This window comes from Macrotis lagotis, chromosome 3 (genome assembly GCF_037893015.1).
Source record: "Macrotis lagotis isolate mMagLag1 chromosome 3, bilby.v1.9.chrom.fasta, whole genome shotgun sequence".
NCBI lineage: Eukaryota > Metazoa > Chordata > Mammalia > Peramelemorphia > Peramelidae > Macrotis > Macrotis lagotis.
In genome coordinates, this window is record NC_133660.1 from 38772677 (window position 1) to 38792349 (window position 19673).

General features: G+C 36.5%; 1 protein-coding gene across 1 annotated transcript in view; it reads right to left on the bottom strand.

Moving 5' to 3' along the window:
- Window positions 1–621: 621 nt before the first annotated feature.
- The window catches only part of RASGEF1B (RasGEF domain family member 1B), a 41164-nt gene continuing 22112 nt past the window's right edge, over window positions 622–19673 (bottom strand). The window contains exons 5-14 of the mRNA XM_074228539.1: window positions 17924–18136; window positions 16908–16982; window positions 14439–14534; window positions 13687–13789; window positions 11925–12004; window positions 9720–9815; window positions 7000–7095; window positions 5880–6003; window positions 5217–5289; window positions 622–1654 (exon numbers count right to left, since the gene is read on the bottom strand). Of these exons, the coding sequence (XP_074084640.1) occupies window positions 1630–1654; window positions 5217–5289; window positions 5880–6003; window positions 7000–7095; window positions 9720–9815; window positions 11925–12004; window positions 13687–13789; window positions 14439–14534; window positions 16908–16982; window positions 17924–18136 (981 nt within the window). The 3' untranslated portion in view covers window positions 622–1629. The remainder of the gene's footprint in view (window positions 1655–5216; window positions 5290–5879; window positions 6004–6999; window positions 7096–9719; window positions 9816–11924; window positions 12005–13686; window positions 13790–14438; window positions 14535–16907; window positions 16983–17923; window positions 18137–19673) is intronic.

Here is a 19673-nt window from a genome sequence, read left to right on the forward strand (position 1 = left end):
AAAGAGACACCTTTGATTCACTGTCACCCCTCTGTACCCCTTTTAAAACCTTTTCTCCCTTATATATGATACATATATATATATATATATATATATATATGTATATATGTATATTTCTTTCCCCTTAGTATAGTCTATGCTAAGAGGACTGTCCTCTAAAAGCCTTAAGAGCAAAATGGAGGAAGGTCCACTGAAGATCCTGGGAACCTTAGTACCAGAGGGTGGTATATAATAGGACTAAGGTCTTCCAGTGTTTTCCCTCAATATGGGGCAGGACTAGGCTTGCCTCTTAGGACTTGATTAGCTTTTCCCAAGGAAAACAAAGTAGTCCCCCCCCCCCCACCACCATGTTTCCCTTCTTGCTGATTGAATGAGTTTGTGTTACAAAGAGGATTTATCTACCAAAGCTGCAGCTGAGGTTTCTGTATCCTTGGTGTAAAGGGCAGAATTAACCTTCTTTTTGTTACCTGTTCAATGACAAGGATTTTGAATAAGTGAGGGGCATAAGGCCTATTTGTCACATGTCCATCATGCCAATTTATCGCATCTGCATAATATATTGATACTACCCACATCACATGTTGATTATGAGCATATGACCATTAAAATAACCAAGAAAAATGATGTAATAGATATTTTAGCTGTATTGGGTACATCAAGAGAATCGTTTGAAAAAGTAAATCTGTTTGAATTTACAGAGGGAAAGAAATGGCTGTCATGGAGCATTATGATTAACAAAAGACTTGAAGAAATAATGGTAGAATGTAGTGGTGATTTGTAAACAGCTCAGAAGAAAATAAAACTACCTTCTAGTACATCAAATAGTCCAGCTTCAAATGATAGTTTTTTTCTAGTGGCTATCTTCCATGCCACAGTATTAAACTTCATTATTATTTTAAATAATTTATATTAGTAAAAATGAGTTTGCTAACCAGCAGCTAACTCAATACCTTACGGGATGGGGGAAACCCACAAAAACACACCACATCGTACACTCAATTGAAACAAACTCAGTAGACAGCATTGGATCAGTCTTTCTCTGTCAATACCGATTAATCGAGCTTCTTGAATTATTGAGTGTAGTCTTCTAATTGGAGGTTTTGTCCTTCCCCTTTTTTTCTTTCCTAAGTGAACAACTTTCTAGGAGGCAATAATAAGCCTTAGCATGTCCCATTGGCAGCAAACCCAAATAATGAAAAGGGTGCAAGTAGACATAGACACATTTTCTCTCTCTCTCTCTCTCTCTCTCTCTCTCTCTCTCTCTCTCTCTCTCTCTCCCCCTTTTCTTATTCTAGGTATAGAGTGACTCAGTCCCACGGAGAGTCTGAGAAAGATGAATCACATGGAAATTCCAATAACTTCAGAGGATTCTGTCAAAGCTGCCTTCAGTCAGTGTCTCACACATGATGATTCAGTCTGTCATCTGTGGGAAGTCTGTTCTCCCTTTGTTCTCAAATGAATTGGCTTTCTTGATTCACATAGGACCTCCTTCTGTCTGCTGGGTTGGGGGAACCATCACTTTCCTACCACTGGATGTTGAAAACAATGATGATGTGATGGGTTCCTGAAGGAGCAATTACACAGCAGGGATGGGGTTAGCTACAGCAGTGGACATCAGCATCTCTCACATTAAGCTCTACCAAAGAAGTTGGACCTGAAAAAGAAATAAAATCAGCCATGAGAGAATAGCATGGATCATAGCAGTGAATCTGATTTATACTTTTTCTGTAACTTGCTTTTGCATTCTTAGATATGGAAAGAAAATGAAAGAAAAAGCCTTAGAATTTCAGTTTTTGAGAAGTCCTCCTGAGAATGTTTACAAGCAGTCTTCTGGAAAACACCATTCTTGAACTACATAGGAATTACATGGATCTGTTCTTTTCTTCCTTAGTCAAGGGAAGAGTTGTAAAGTCCTGAGTAGGACAATAAATAAACTGGCAACATTCATTGATTGATTGGGGGCTTCTCTCTCTCTCTCTCTCTCTCTCACACACACACACACACACACACACACACACACCACACAAACCTGAACAGCAAAAAAGAGGAAGGCTCATTCTTTAGAGAATTGAATCTATCTTCGACTTTAGAAGTTGCTTTCCTTCATGAGTTGAAAGACAACTGAATTTAAATGAAAGAGAATTAGAAGGGGTATCATTAAGCTAGTCTTTAAAAGAGGCTACTCAATGCAATTCCATATCAAAAGCTGAACAGGGACAAATTTTTTCTTATGATCTAAGGGGAAATAATGACAAGAAGTTGGCACCTACCAATGGAGAATAGATTAAAGAATTATGCGTTCCTTGATTTTTTTTTTGTCATCTAGCTTTTGGTCCTAAAATCCCAAGGCAATAATCAATATAATTTTTATTAAAACACAGTGTTTGTAATGGAAGAATTTACAAGTTAAGTGGGATTGTTTTAACCTGTCTGGGTTCCAGAAGTAAGTAGCTTGTCATTTTCCAATGACTGACTTATCTGATTAGCACACAAATAAAAGAGGAGAGAAAAAATAGTTAAGTCTGACCAAGGATCAGGTGATTTGCAAAAGTTTATTCAATGGTTTTCTGTTCCTATTAGGGTCCCATATTCATTTCAATACTGCCCCTTCCAAAGTTTTCTTCTCTCCATTCCCCTACCACAACCCTCTGCCTTTAAATCTTTTTTTTGCAAGGCAAATGGGGTTAAGTGGATTGCCCAAGGCCACACAGCTAGGTTATTATTAAGTGTCTGAGACCAGATTTGAACCCAGGTACTCCTGACTCCAGGGCCGGTCCTTTATCCACTGCGCCACCTAGCCGCCCCTAAATCTTTCTAGTCAATAGAAAAACTCAGATTTAGTATGAATTTGACCAGTGTATACCTTTCTCAAGAGTATATTTTTTTCAGGAAAAAAAAGAAGTCAAACGAATGTTAAATTTCATACATTGAAGGGAAGAGGAAGGGTTTTTTTTGGGGGGGGAATGAAGCAAAAATTACTTGATCCAATGTTGTTTAAATCCCATCATATGGGCAACTATCTAATAATAATCAATTACATTAATGTGGCCAAGTATTTAATTTTTCTCATTTGAAATTTAATCTGTACAAAAGGCCAGCTTGGTGACAATGATCTCTTAGTTGGAGACCCTTTGAGAGGATTTCAAACAGAAGTTAGATGATCAATGACCTGTCAAGTGTTGTTGTGGTCAAGATTCTCTTATGGTCATTGAGTTCCTTTTAACACCCAAACTTTGTGAATTTGAAACACTGGACTCATCCTTCTCTAGGAGGCACTCTAGATTTACTCTACCATGCCCCAACTCACACCTGAAGTCTTCTCTTCCACTATGGTCTCTGGACTCTGAATACACGACTCCTTCCAGAACCTCCATTTATAGAGGATGCCCATGTCTCATTCTTTTTCAGGTTACACTTGCAACTTTCTCAACTACTTTACTAGGTATGACCTATGATGGCTATCTTTGTTTCTATCCCTCTTCCCCTTCCATATAGATCTTCTTCCTTTAGAATGTTAGCTTGTTGAGGGCAGAAACTGTCTTTCTATTTGTATTTATAGTCAACTGCTTAGCTGCCTAGTACATAGTATTTAATAAATGTTTATTGACTTTTTGATAGAAAACCTGGCTTAGATTTTCTGACAATTATTTATTAGCTGTGTTTGCCTTGGGCAGACCACTTAATATTACAGATAGATTCATCTGTAAAATGGAAAAATGATATTTGTACTACCTATCTCACATGGCCATTGTGCTGATCAAGTTAATATATGCCCAATGACCATCTTTTTCATCTGATCAACCTACTTGGAGGAACCACAGTAAGAGTTTTAGAAAGCAAGTGGTTAGAAGATTTTAGGACTTCTTAAGAAGAAAATCAGAATCTAAAGCTTTTAAAAGAAACCAACAAGCTAAACCAGGAAAGATTCTAGTCTTGTCTTTTGTAACTTTTTCCTGTTATGTTCATTAGAATGGGCAGTTACATAGAATTTAAAATATACCATTTTCCTAAGACGTTGTGTACAGTATTTACTTACTGAAAAGAGCACTAGCAGATTATTTCTCTATCATGATTAAACTATCACTGCCCAACAGATTAGTTACATCCCCATAATTCCAGATCAGTGACCAGATAACTGTAGAGAGTGAGAACATAAGTGATTGGCTATTGGGAGAATAGTGTCTAGAATGACAACAATGGGGAAAGGAGACAAAAAATGAGAAGCTGGTATTAATTCTTTTGTTTCTTTCTGAAATTGGAAAATTAATTATTAAAAAAATTCTTTAGAATTCTCATTGTATTTTTCTATAAGGTAAGGAATAATTCTATTAATTTTGTCATTTTTCTAAACCCATAACAGGCATATTGAATTTCAGTGGAAAATTTTGAAAAATTCAAATGAGAGCTATTTTTTTTGTTCATTCCTAACTATATATCTAATTTGAAATAGGTTTTATTCATGGCCCCTCAAATAATGGGATGGCAGGAGGAAGACCATGTTCTCTAAAAATCTGAATAAAAATCACCTAATGTAAAGATTAAAAATTCCTGAATAGTTTTGTGTAGAGAATGCAAATGCAAACTTAAATTTAGATTATAAAGTCCCTTGAACATCCTATTTACTAATTTTATCCCTTTGACAAAACTAATGACTTGTTTGAGAAAATATTCTTACACAAATAACATGATCACAAGCCATAGACTTTAGAGCTGGAAGCAACGTTAGAGATGATCTAGTCCAAAGTTCTCCCTTCATTTCTATATGAAGAAATTCAGGTTTTAGAGATTTGTAACCAGATCAAGATTATAGAGCAAGTTGAGCAAGAGAGGTAGGGAGAACTGAAAGGTTCATTAAAACCCAAGTGTCCTGCCTCCTTTTCTAAATTCATTTCATGGATTGAGAATAATTTATTTTAGAAGATGAAACAAGTGAGAAGATATTTATTTACCTGTCAGTTAAAAAATAAAAAATAAAGTGACAGAGGGTCACCAATACCTAGGACAATAATGAATCTATGTGGGACTTCCAGGAGGCAAGGGGAGTTCATTTTGGTCACACTGAAAATTTCAAGAGGCTTGGCAAACCACATATAGTGACTGGAATACTTGGTGCAGTCAGCTACTTAAGGGCTGGGACCATTTCATTTTTGTCTTTGAGGGACAGCAGTTTGACCATCATCTCACATGATTGATAAACAACAACCTTTGGACTATACCTTAAAGACTTCCATCTGTCCTTTTCTGTGTTATTTTCTGGGCCTTCACTTTCATAGGAAGCCAGGTAAAGAGCTGCAATTAGAAAGAAGAGGGATATTACCAAGGTAGACTGTGCCCATTGTTGATATTCAATTATACAGCTGCCCCACCATTTGAGCCACCTACAGATGCCCAATTCCATTAAAAACACAGCTATCACTCACTTCCGATTACATGATGACTGAGTCCAGACAAAAAGTTCCTTCAGAACAGAGCTCATCAAAATGCTTATAAGGGAATTTATACTGCATACATAGCCAAAGCCATCAAAGAGTCAAGGCCAAGAGGGAGAGAGAAAAATCATTTCTTGACATTCATTTTTTTAAACTAATAGACAAGTAATATTACCAGGCTGATTTTTTAATCTTATAAATTTCTTCATTCATTCCTCATTCTACCGATCAGAAACTATTCAGACTTAGCTTTTTTAAAAGAGTTCAAAAGAACCAGTTGAACTTGAGTAATACCAATTCCAAAGTTGCTGCTCATTGAACAGAAAAAAATGGAAACGAGAATAAACTCTTAATCATCCTGTAGACCACAGGGGGACAGATAATCAAAGGGCAGGAGAAACCAAGAACAAAGTGTTGCCATTTTGATAATTCATTGCACATGATGCTCACCATCCTCACTGAAGACCGGAACAGTTAGCAGATACTGCAATGTCTTCCGCTCTCTCTCAAAAGGACACTCTACTTGTTTCCAAATCATAAATTCACTCACTTGTTTGGCCAGTTCCCAGAATTTCTGAAAGGGAAAGGAAGCAATGCACAAAGAAATAAGAAGGTAACAATTCCTAGCTAAAGTACTTGATCTATGTGAGTTTTATCCTTCTTCACTTCAAAATTGTGAGAGATCTCTCACTGAGTCCTATATATCATCATAAAAGTTCTATCTCTACCCATAAAGAATCCTGTAAGAATTAAATCCCTGAATTATAGGACTTGTCTTATATTGGTGTTGTCACTTTGTGTTTCTACAATGCTTAATTTTCTTCCCCATTGCCTTCAAGTTAATCACTCATTATTTATGTAGACTACAGACAGACCTTCCCATATTTGGGAAAAGCTGTAATATACACTGAGAATATACAACACATTTTCAAAGTTTTGAAATACAATAACATATTCAATAATAATAATAATAATAACATATCAAAGAACATTTAACCTTTCTTTTTATGATTCAGAAGGCAAGGAGAGAGCCTGACATTGATATCTTTCATGGAAAGATGCCCAATTCCATTAAAAACATAGATATCACTCATCGGTGACCATGATATCTTTCATGGGTATCACTGTGATCATGGATATGACTCACAGGATGGTTGAGAAAATGCTACATTATCCTACTTATAGTAATTTTTTTTGTATACTAGGTGGTTAGGTGGTACTATGGATTAATCACTTTGTACTTTGTGGAAACCCAATTAGAAGCATGAGATTAATCAAAAGAATACTCAGGGAGCTAGGTGGCTTGGTGGAGAGTGATGGACTTAGAATCAGGAAGACCTGAGTTCAAATTCTGAGAACTTACTAGCTGTGTGACCCTGGGCAAGTCACTGAACCTCTATCTCAGATTTCTCATCTGTAAATTGGAAAAATAATAATAGTTCCTATCTTTTTGGTTATTATAAGAATAAAATGAGAAAATATTTAAAAGTGCCTGGAAACCTTAAAGTGTTCTAGAAATGCTAGTTATCATTACTATTTGAAATAATCAATGAATAATTAACCCACTCACCTCAAAGTTAATATGACCATTTGGAAGGCGATTTGCACAGCCCTCATTGAGGAAGTAGATATCTTTGATAAAGAGACTGAAGAAGGGTATCACAATCTAAAGAAAACATAAGACTCTGGTTTTTCTTAGGTAAAGAAACGTGTCTGATCTTGAAAAGAGATCAAGGTCTTAACAGTGATTATGGAACAATATTAGCAATTAATCCTAGGCAACATCAAAGGGCATTAACAGATGGAAACTTTCATTTAACTGAGATAGTTTCTTCCTGGAAGGGCCATAATACAAATTTTCTTCTAAAGGAGACATATCAAGAATTCCATTTTACAATTAAGGAATTACCAAGGAAATCTCTAAACAAAATGATTGGGAGTGGGGGCAGGATTCTACCTCCCTTAAGCCCCCAGTGATTTGGGGATGGGAATGGTCTGAGGTCAGGGCAGAAATGATTGAAATTTGCATTCTCAATGAGAATGGAAAAAAAGAACTTTCAATGGGTTTATTCCCAATTTCATTGATGAAAATTACAAGGAAATCTCATATAATTCTAGCTATTTTCACCTTTATTATTATAAAGCAATGAATTTAATAGTCTTATCAGTTCTAGGTTCAGGACACACACTGTTTTAACATGAGCAAGCATCTATGGGAGCCCTATTTTCCTCCACCTTCAAAAACCTTTGCCTACTGAAAAGGTAAAACATTGAAATACCGCAGCCTTTCCAGGGGCCAGCTGCTGCTTTTTTAGTGAGAAAATATGTAATTTTTATCTCACAAGACTGGCCATAGGTTCCTCTGATGAAACATCATCCAAGTTCCACTGTGTGGTGATAACCTGAGAGAAATGTATGATAGAGGAAATGGGGTTTGTCTTGCCTTTAACCTCTCCTCTCTATCTTGGAGACTACCCTCCTTCATCCCATGTGCCATTTGACTATTGCTTTCCCACTTCCTATGAAAACAGGAAAACAACTGATATTATCACATCTTCATGCAGGCAAAGAGCAATGTCCAGTAACCAGTCCTAGCTTTTAGACCATACAAAAATAGGCGACCTGCAGGCCATAGTTGGCCAACCACTTCTCTTGGGTGATTGAGTTAGTTTTCTTAATAGAGGTTGCTGCTTTAAGCATTTTCTTTCTAATTGTGGAATGACAGACAGATCTTGTCTCCATTATTTCAGACACCAGAAAGCTGGTGAGTAGATGAAGTGTGAGTACTCAAATTTAGTTCATCATTTTTGGAGCTAAAAGAAAATAATAGGTAAGTAATTACTGACTTTTTATTCAATTTAGTCACAGAAAAATCACTTTATTGGGTGATAACTTCATCAAATATTCCTGCATCAGGTCTGGAGTTAGGAAGACTCCCATTCCCAGTTTAAAGCCAGCCTCAGGCACTTACTAGCTGTATGACCCTGGGAAAGTCACTTCACCCAGTTGCCTCAGTTTCCTCAGCTGTAAAATAAGCTAGAGAAGAAAATGGCAAACTACTCCAATAACTTTGCCAAATGGAGTCATGGAGAATCAGATATGACTAAAATGATTGAATAACATCACCAACAACAAAAGTTTTGGTATAAATTCTATCATAATATGTTATGGTAGACTTTTGGATAACGTATCACCATTCAGTAAACTATATTATAGTATTATACATATTAAATAATATTATTATAATACTATAAAGTATTCACTGATTAATTGTTCTCCTTCACTGCTTAGTCTCTTCTTAGATTGGGTAGTGAGAACACATTTATATTACAGAAATTTGCAGGTTCTCTTCCTTTTTTTTGCACAAGGTTTATGTCGTATGGAAATTAATTTTTCTATACATTTTTGATAGAATTCACTTGTATTCATCTGGCTCTGTGCTTTTTGTGAGAGTTCATTGGTGACTTGGTTACTTCATTTTTCTGAAAATGAATTATTAAAATTATTTCTTGTTCAGTTAATCTAGATGTGAATTTATTTCAAAGTTTTGTTGTCATTTAATTGGACAGATTAGCTTCTGAGGGTTTCTTTTTATTTCATTCTTTTTTGTTGAGAAGTTTTCTTTCTTTTTTTAATCAGAAAACATATTTATCTTTTTTATTATTTTTTCAAATTCAGTTTCTAGTTTAAACTATCGATTCATTTTCTTGCTCCCAATTTTGTTAATCTCTTATTTGATTTTCAGAAAGGCTATTTTAAAATTGTTTATTTTTATTGTAATGTTTCCATAGATTTTAACTTTTGAAGATAACTCAATTTGCCTTGACAAGCACTATTGACTATATGCTAAGTACTAGGTAATACAATAATAAAAACAAATAGCTCCCATTTCTAAAGAGAAAGATAAAGTTTGTGCTATATAATTCCACATTCACACAGGGTTCTTCTGGGAACTCAATGGAGGAACAGATGGGGCAATACAAGGAAAGTGGGGCAATATATCACTTTAATGCAGCTGTCAGGGTATGGTTTACCAAGTTAACTATTAAGAAAAAAATAGAAAAACTTGTCACTCATAGTCAATTTATGGTCTTATTTGCTGTTTCTTCTCTTCTAATTGTATCTTTCCCCCCGTGGGTATTAAAGGATGAATATACCAGGGCTCCTCTGGAGTGCCCCAAAAGAAAAATGAGAAGCCTAATAAAAGGATCGACATTGCTTTTCATTTTGGAATAAAACACATGGTCTCTCACACTAAAATGCATCTTTTAGTCTATTTTTGCAACCTACCTTCTCTCTGCTGCTGTGAGCTGTCAAAGACCTTTGTGCTGCTGCTCGGAGAGCTGTTCGGTAATTATAAAAATTGCTCGATGGGTCCATCTGATGCTGTATATGGAAGGAAAGTAGCATTACTACTCAGAATCTCCTGACAACAAATGACTTCACTGTACTTTGTTTAGAAATGACAATTAAAATTTCAAGTAGTTTCTGTAAAGATACTCAGATTAGGGATAGGGTTTATTTTTAAAGTAGAAAATAAATAGTAAAGCATAAAACCTTTTCAGATGTCTGAACCAGACTATTTACTATTTACTATTCATAAAAATTGATTAGTTCTAATGTTGACTAGTCAAAATTCATAGAAAATTAACATTTGGGAAGTAAATACATCACTGGTAATAAGTTGATTAAACATTAGAAAAATTCACTGGCTAATTTTTTAACTAAAGCAATGGATTTTAGCCCAGGATCCACAAACTAGAAAATTTTGGTGACTAATTTGATAGAATCAACCTTCTTTGTATTTCTATTTTGAGACATTTCATCAGACAGCTAGAGGGATCCCTAAGACAAAAACAGTTAAGAATTCTTGAGCTAAAAAAACCCAGAATTCTTGACCTAATGGATAATGAAAATTATTCTGGGAAATGTAATGATGCTACATTCTGTCAGTCTCTGCAAATAACTCACTATTTGCATTTGATAAAAAATTTACTCATAAACCACCAAAGGAGAATGAAAGGAGATGTATTAGAGAAAAGGCTGGTAAATATGAATCCTGAGGTTTTTTAGAATTGAATCATTAATCATCATCATCTAGAATAATCCAAGGTAGTTTCAGAAGGAGGAGAAAATGCCTGAATAAAGAAACAACTATTTCCCCTGGTCAAATTTCACGTGGTTATTTGTCCACAAAAGGTGGCTGCATCTGAATGAATAGAAAGCCACGCTTAGATCCAGCAAACGCTGGATTCAATTTTTGCCACTGATCCATCCCTGCTGTGTGACTTTAGGGAAGCAATGAACCTCTTGGTGCCTGAACATTAAGGCTATTAAAGAAAATGTAATGAACCTTCATTGGTAGAGAAGGCTACCTCTATCAGGAAATCACAGATCTCATCCTTGACCCTCTCCTTAGCTAGTCATAATAGCAACAGCCCCTCCTATTTGTGTAGAGATGGACTAGGGAAGTGGATGGATTACTGATGTACAAGTCAAGATGACCTGGGTTCAAATCCTGCTCCCAATTCATACTGTCTGTGACATTGAGTCAAGTCACCTATTCTTTGAGTGTTCCTGGATGACCCTCTATTATCTTAAATTGCAGAGAAGCTGCCAGTATGCATTGGGAGGAGTTTTCCTAAGCTTGGAGCTCCCTGAATCAATCAAATCATAGGGTAGAAGAAAGAGGGAGAGGGAGAGGGAGAGGGAGAGGGAGAGGGAGAAAGAGAGAGAGAGAGACAGAGAGAGACAGAGACAGAGACAGAGAGACAGAGAGAATGAATGATATTTTGGAATCTCATCTGATTCATTGCATTTTGTGACTTTGGGTCATGTTGAGTTTCAGTTTTCTAGCTAAAAAATGGGTATGTGTGTGTATGAGTGGGTATGTATGCATGTATGCATATTATTGTATATAATATATGATGGATCTTATTAGAATGGGTTTTCTATATCAAATAGTGTTCATACATACATATGTAGACATACATATGTATAAATTATGGGTTTGATAAAATGGATATAAAACACCTTCACTGTTTCCAAGGCTGTTTTCAGGTTATGTGCTATAAAAACCTGAGGCTTTATTAAAGAATAGACCTTTGTGGTTTACATTTATTATTAAAATGGTGACTACATTTGCCAAAGTTACATGACTGTTTTATTTTTCAAAGTCCTCGAATCTTGCTAAGTCCTTCCTTCTACCACCCAAGCTTTACACGTAAGACCACTGTGCTATTGTCAGAGTATGGTTTAATAAGTTAAACTCTATAGACAAAATCTTTTTTTCAAAAGGAAAAACAGTCCACTGATGATCGAGTCAGGGCTTTGCTTATGGCTCCCATGTCCTCTGACTGCATCTCTCTTTGTCCTAGATCTTAAAAGGATTGTTCTGGTCCAAAGCCAGATCCATCCATGAAGCCCAGGAAAGCAGCTTGCCCTTGGAGGAGCCCAAGGATGCTGGGATCCCTTCAGAGAACTGACTATGTTTACCTCAAGAACGTCAAACTTTGCAGTCTTCACTTTGGCCCAGGTTTTCTTTAGCCGGGAGACAGGACTCATGTTCATGCCAGCTTTTAGGGGTAAATTCAAAAAGAAAAAGATAAATCAAATGCAAATCTAAATTTTCGTTCTAAAAATGGTCCATTATCAATCATGTTTCTGCAACTGACCATAGTTTGTAAATTCTAGTATGTTTTCTGTACATCAAAAATTGCCCCCCCCCAGCCTACTCTATTATTCTGTACACAACAGGAGTTCAATCTATTGATTAAATTAATGTAATTGTTTTTAGAATTAAAAGAGAAAAATAGTTCCTAATGGTCCAACAGGTTCAGGTCAACAGACCTGACAGGTTCTCTGATACTTTTATATTATTCACTTTTTAGTTAGATGGTGAAGGGTGAGGCTGGAGTCAGACAGACCTGAGTTCCAATATGACCCCGGAGGAGTCATTTAACCTCTTTGGGCTTCAGTTTCCTCATATGTAAAATGGCAATGATAATAGCACATACCTTCCAGGATTCCCTTTACCCCCATAGAGGAATTGTGGAATCAGGAAGTTTTCTTCCTCTAAGTTAGGGGTTCTCAAGCTGGGGTCTACGAATCTTGGATTTCATTATGTTTTAATAACTGTATTTCAATATGATTGATTTATTTTATAATCCATTATTCTGGGTAGGGGGCCAAAGATTTCATCAGACTGATATAAGAATGGATTAGGAACCCCTGCAGTTTAAATGTGTGACTTGGAGTGATTTTTTTGCTCATTTCCATTTAATTCTCCAGCCAAAGCAGCAATGAAATTTGTCAGGGTTTTTTATGTCACTACATGCTAAAGATTTTTTTTTAATGGGAGAAGAGCAGAGAAAGGAGGGACCCAAATTATAGACACAACTCTATTTTTTTAATCCTCTGATTTCATTACCTAGGCTAACCTGATCTATACATCTTTAAAAATTATTTGGACTATTTTAGTCCCAGATTCCCACACCTAATATACAATCTTTCCAAACCCTTGGTAAGAAGTACTTCGACTGCCTTTAATTGTGCAAAATAAATCATTGGTATGGGGAATGGGACAGAAGGGAAAAAAAAGGAAAAAAAAAGAAAAGAATTTACATGATAACTTTACTAAAGATTTAGAGGAATGACAAGTTGTTCACAAGAGATTTGTAGTTTGTACACAAGAGATTTAGGATAAAAATATATGTTTTCTTATACTATGTTGTAAAAATGCTTGTTTTATTTTTGTAAATTAAAAATAAGATGAATTATTATTTTTTAAAAAGTCAGTCCATTTATTAATAATCCACTGTGTGACAGACAGTGTGGTATGTGACAAGGAGTTTGTTCTCAGGGATCCCATGATCTAATGGGGGAGTAAACACCTGTATAAATGCTGTAGGCTGATGGGGAATGATGGGAAGAGATTATTATTACAAAAATAATGAACCTGAAAGCTAAGTTTGCACATCGATACTTTTTCCTTGCTCTTCCAATCACACTGCCACCAATCTGAGGACTGCCAAGTGTCAAGGTGGGCCAATGCTGATTAAGGTACCCCAGGTGTCTGACAAACAAACATGACTTTTTTTTTTTTATCTATACTTTCTCTTAAGGATTCTATTCTGGAACAGAAAAATAAACTGCTAAATTTACAAATTTCTTTTCTTTTGCTCATTTTTTGCTGATAATTATTTTCCATCAGTCTCATTATGAAGAAAATGGTAAAATTCCTCTTGCACAAACTCACATATTATTGCCATCAGGGAATTAAAGTTGCCTATGTTGAAACACTCCCGGGCTACGTCAATGAAATATTCAATCATTCTTGCTCGGTGCTTCTTTTTTACAGGCTGAAAAACAATGACAGTGGAATGAGACCTACTAGAGGATGGATAGAAAGTCGAGACAACTGATTTAGAGTAGACATGCTAGAGTATGTATGGAAAACTAACATAATGATTAGAGAGAATATCTACAAAAGGAAGGAGAGTCAACACAAAGACTACCAACCCAATGATTACTGAGAAGCCTGGCAGAAGGAAGGATGAAAAACCAACACAAGGTCTCCTTGGCAGGTCTGCCAGAGGATGCTGAAAAGCCTATATAATGATTACTGAAAAGACCTACAAAAGGAAGGATGGAAAGTCAACATAAGGACTACTAAGCAGATTTATTGGAGGACAGATAGAAAACCAAGACAACTGATATAGAGCAGGCCTGCCAGAGCTTGGATGGAAAGTCAACATAGTAATTATAGAGAACATCTACAAAAGAAGGGATAGAAAGTCAACACAAAGACTACATAGCAGGTCTACCAGAGGATGGGTGGAAAGCTTATATGATGATTACCAAAAAGACCTACAAAAGGAAGGATGGAAAGTCAACATAAGGATTCCTAAGCAGGTCTACCAGAGGATGGATGGAAAGTCCATTCAATGGCTACTGAGAATATCAATGAAGGCTAGCTGCTAGGGGACAGGACAGGATCTATTCTCTCACCATGCAGATTTCAGTGGCAACCAAGTAGCTGAGTCGATTAAACCATTCCACATAAGCTTCAAGGTTTCGTGTCTTTTTTGGCTCATCATAGCAACTCTGAAGAAATCCAAGAAAAGCAACAGCAATTATGATAACTAATTTTCAGACAAAAGGAAAGACTAAAATCAGAAAACCTGGAGGAAATCATCTGGTAACATTTTGCTTCTACTCTGGGGTGTGCTGGGAAAAGTTTAGCAATTGGGTATCTAGGAGGAAAACAGCATGTATGACACTATTTTGTTTTAATCTATATTATCAAAAATTTCCCCATCATTTTCTTTTTTCTACCTTCTGTTGACAAGGCAATGGTTAGGTTAAATGACTTGCCCAAGGTCACACAGCTAGGTAATTATTAAGTGCCTGAGACCAGATTTGGTTCCAGCTCTATCCACTGTGCCACCTAGCTGTTCTTCCCATCATTTTTCTTATGTCTAGATCATTGACAAAATAATAAGAAACAATAAGAAAATCTTGATTTGCAATTCATGTCATAAAAACTTAACTATTTACCCTATTCTTGTAGGGCACATCTTTGCATCTACTTTGGGATTATTCAAAATTACATGTTTTAAGGGTTCCTTAGAGGACCTGATAGATTTGCTCATTCAAATGTTTTCATTCAGGTGTCCTGAATGCCAAGACTGAGTGACCTGGGACTGGACAGAGTCATTCTTTCATTGAAGTCTTGAGCCTTTGTACTTTGGATTTAAGGATTTTGAGCCAACGTGTTCTAGCATGACCCTGACCTTCAGAGAGAGAGGGCAACAAAATGACAACATCACAATAAGTGGGGCTGAATGGTTGAGAACACTCCTAAAATTAAGCAAGCAACAAAATGTTAGCTTAGAGTTATAGAGATAGAAGTTCAAATTCCACCCAACATTAGGTAACTATGTGGGTTAACTAACGAAACTTTTCTCACTTGTAAAATGAGAATAAGACCTGTAGCATCATCCTTGCAGGCTTGTCTTGATCACTCCCACCTATTCCCAATTATCACCATTTTGGAAGTCCAATAGATGTTGCTATTTGTCCCTGGTTCTCTGTGAGGGCAGGGAGCATTTCATTTTTAACCTGTTTCTCTAATATAATATTTAGCACACAGTAGACACTCAGTAAATGTTTTCAAAGTGACTTTGGACTCATCAGTTCAAAGTATTATTTTATATATAAAGTAACTAAGGCAGCCACATTAAATGTCTTTTCCCAAGATCACAGAGGCAGTGAGTGACTTAGGTGGGATCTGATTCAGATGTTTTCTTTCCAAGACACATATTCCTTCCACTGTGCTTCCCGCTGTTCTCTCTATGAGGATCTCAATGTCCTTCCATTCCTGGGACTCAATCAAACTTGGAGCAGTTTTTTTATATTCCCAGTACATGGGAGACACTAAATACATAGGGTACCCCCCAAAACGTAGTGCAGTTATAAATTTTAAAGACAAAACAGTATTAAGGGGGGCTGGGTATCCATATTTTAAGTTATTAAGCTTTAATAAAGTAAACCTGCACCAAGACTTTGGGGACACTTTTATAAAATGTTACAGAACTGAGCACATGGCAAGCTGGGTGGGTGTGAGGGAGCCATGGAAATGGTGGAATTTGTGATATCTAAGGTTGTAAAGAAAAGCCTTCACCAAACAGTCATTAGAGACCATATGGCACTTAGCTCAAAAGCAAAATTCCAAATCGGGTTCATTATTCTTTTTTTTTTCCATCTGACAGGCCCCCTTTTAGCCTTTTGTTGAAGAAGTTGATCTTTAGATCCTATACTGAGGGGAATCCTAAGGACAGAAAACAGCTGTTGTCCTTCCTGTCACAGGACAGATCAGAGTTCAGAGAGGAGAGTTCAGAATGTCCACCCCATGTGTCTTGCAGATTTCCAGAGAGGTTATTTTTAGAGAAAGAGGTATCTGAATCACCCTCAGTGGTGGAGATTAGAGCAAGACTTAGGAATAAAGAAGGAAATGACATATAGGTTTCTTATACTCATCCTGATAATAAATGAATCATTTATCACAGAGATTTTACTGTATCTTGAAGCTTTTTCTCAGTCAGATGAATATCAGTGTACTGTATAACTGGACCAAAAAATGAGGGGTCTCTTCTGTTTTCTAACAATAGGTGCCAAAACAACAGTATTCAACTCCATCAACATCAAACCAAGCACCAAAATCTAAAGGTCTAATTATGAGAGGGGCAAAAAAAAAAAATTATCCATGATGGGCTACAATACTTGGGAGAAACACCCATTGTCACAAATTTAAAACAAAACAAATCTTGTGCACTATACTTTCTTACACAAAACCTAGTCAGGAAGTTTCTAGAAGCCTCAATAATTCCCTCCCAATTCTTTTCCATAGGGTTCAGTACAGTGGGCTCCCAGATGCAACTTTAACTTCTAGAAGAGTCGTTGCAATGGTTTTTTTACCTTGTCGTTGTCCAAAGGGTCTTTCTGCAAAAATGCCTGGACAAATTCTTCTGGTCCAATATAATTGAGCCTCTCCTGAAAATTTTAAAAACAAATCAAACTATGGTGAATCAGCAATTTCCCCAACTATATAATTGAACCTGAGAGGCAATGTAAACAAGTGGGTAGAGAGCTGCTCTAAGAGGAGTAAACATGTCCTAAAGGAAACTCATAGAATTAGATAAATGATCTTTCATCTGTATGGAAAGGTTAGGGGGAGCTTCAAGTCAAGGGTAGGGGAATGAAGCTCTAAGATGGAAAAGAATGCTAGTATGCTGCTTAGAAAGAAGTAGAATATAAATGAAGAACATTGTGAAGAAACATGGAGAAAGTCATCAAAAGTTATTCAAAGACATCAAAGACAATTTGGGTAAAGTTCTAACTTTGACACCTAGAGATGGACCATCCTAGACAAGTCACAAGTCCTCAGTGCCCTAAACAATCTTCTAAGATCATAGCTTGCAGTGTGGGTGCAGATTTAGTTGAAGAAGGAATTTCCCCACGTAATATTCCAATACCACAACTGATCCAAAAATAAAAGGATTGACTCTTGGCAACCACATTACAAGTTGCCCTTAGAGAAAGTCTTTCTCCCAATCATTTTAGCATCTTATTTGGAAGGAATCAGTTCTCTTCTCTGCCTTAGTCTGAGAGACACTTTTGAGGCTGAGATTAGAGGAAGAGGTAGGAATAAAAAGGGAATAGGATAAATTTGCAATGACTCATGGATTAGGTGTCAAAGAGAAATCCTAGAATGACACACATGGCTATTCTCAAGTGCAATATAAATATTAAATATAAAAGATTTTTTCAACTGGCTACCATTTTGGATTTATCTATCACTCACTCTGATTCTCACCATTACTACAAAGTTTGTTGGAAGGCATAATGATTTAGAAAAAAAATAATCTGTGGATGTCTCATTAGACTGTGAGGTCCTTAATGGTTGGTGATTCAAGTGAAAGAAACAACTTTACCAGTTCTATATGAGTCAGCTGCTGTGCCAATGTATAGGGATCACTGCAGATGGTAATTATATCCCTTTGTATTGACTGTGGTTTGGACTTGAGAACCGTTAGCCGATCTGTAGATGTTGCATTAATTTTTGCCAGGACCTCCTCATACTGGCCGAGGGTAGCGAGCTTTCGGATAAGACTCTGTTTCATTTGCTGAACCGTCTTCCTGTATGTCTGCCAAGACACAAAAGAAGAGAGAACACTGAGAAGGGCCTCCGAATTCTTTTGAAACATCATATAAAAATGCTGAAGATACAGTCCATATAGCTGTATTCTTCATCCATAGTACAGGTTTGTTTTCTTCAGAGACACTGCTCTCCAGTGACCTGAACTCAAATTGAAGATCTTAGGAACAAGGCAGATGGAACTCAAACTTCTCCATCATCAACTCTTTGCCCTGGTTCTAATGAGACTTGTCAGGGAATTAATTGTTCAAGGTACTCTTCCTTCCTAATTCATCCTAGATGTGGATGACATAACACATCGAGCAGGTAGATTCTATTCATTCTTTTTATTCTATTCATTCCTTTTATGCTCGAGATAATTGGTAATGTTTTGCTAGACCATCTCACCAAATGCTGCCATTCCCCTCCTCATCACCATGGCTAGCTTTAATTTGCCAGGACACTAAGTTGGATGACTGGTGACATTCAGGACCAGGAAGCAGGACATATTCAACTCCCTATTCAAACCACACACTTTGCTCATCATAGCAGCTTTGAAGGAATCAAAAGAAGGCAAGGCAAAGAGAAAATGAATTTTTTAGACACTAGCCTGGGGTGCACAAGACAATTTTCCTCTCAACACAGAAGTTAATTTGTTTTCACATTAAAGAAACCAATTTAATCTAACAATTTACACGACTTTGCTCATTCAAAAAATATTCATCCACTGTTGCCTATTTACATTATTTTTTAATGTCTCAGACATATTTAGCTGAGAAAATTTCTCAATTATTTTTGTCTCAAAAAAATTTTTGTTTCTCCACAGATATGACCTTGTTGGGTTGCAGATATAAGGGCAATCTCATCTTCTTCTTTGGGGAAGGGTAATTGCTACTTTCTTTATTAGATGATTCTACCCACCACTAGCCCTTTCAGCATTTCTCTGGCTCATACTCCAACCCCTGCCCACATGCAGAAATAGCTTTCTAGGACCACCAGATGGAATGGCAATTAGAATCTGAATAACCTGCCCACTGCGACGTCCCAGCAGGTCCTCAGATGAGTGACCCAGGGATAGGCAAAGGACAGCCAGAAGAAAAGAACTGGACTCAATTAAGAATAACTCCTACTGCTTCCTTCACCTCTAAGAGGAGTAAACATGTCCTAAAGGAAATTCATAGTATTAGATAAATGATCTTTCATCTCAATGGAAAGGTTAGGGGAAGATTCAAGTCAAGGGTGGGGGAATGAAGCTCTAAGATGGAAAAAAATGCTAATATTCTGCTTAGAGAGAAGTAGAATATAAATGAAGAGCATTGTGAAAAAACATGGAGAAAGTCATCAAAGGTTATTCAGAGCAAAGAACTAGAGAGCATTTATTTTCCATTCGTAGATAATTATTGCTCTGTTCCTACAAAACTTAGAGAAGTCTAAGTTCTTGTTAAATGTTTTTCTTTGCTCATTTTTTAAAACTGTCAAACATTGACTTTCCTTTTTTCCAAGACTTTAAATATCAATGACAGTAATTAATTGGTAAATAAAGTCAC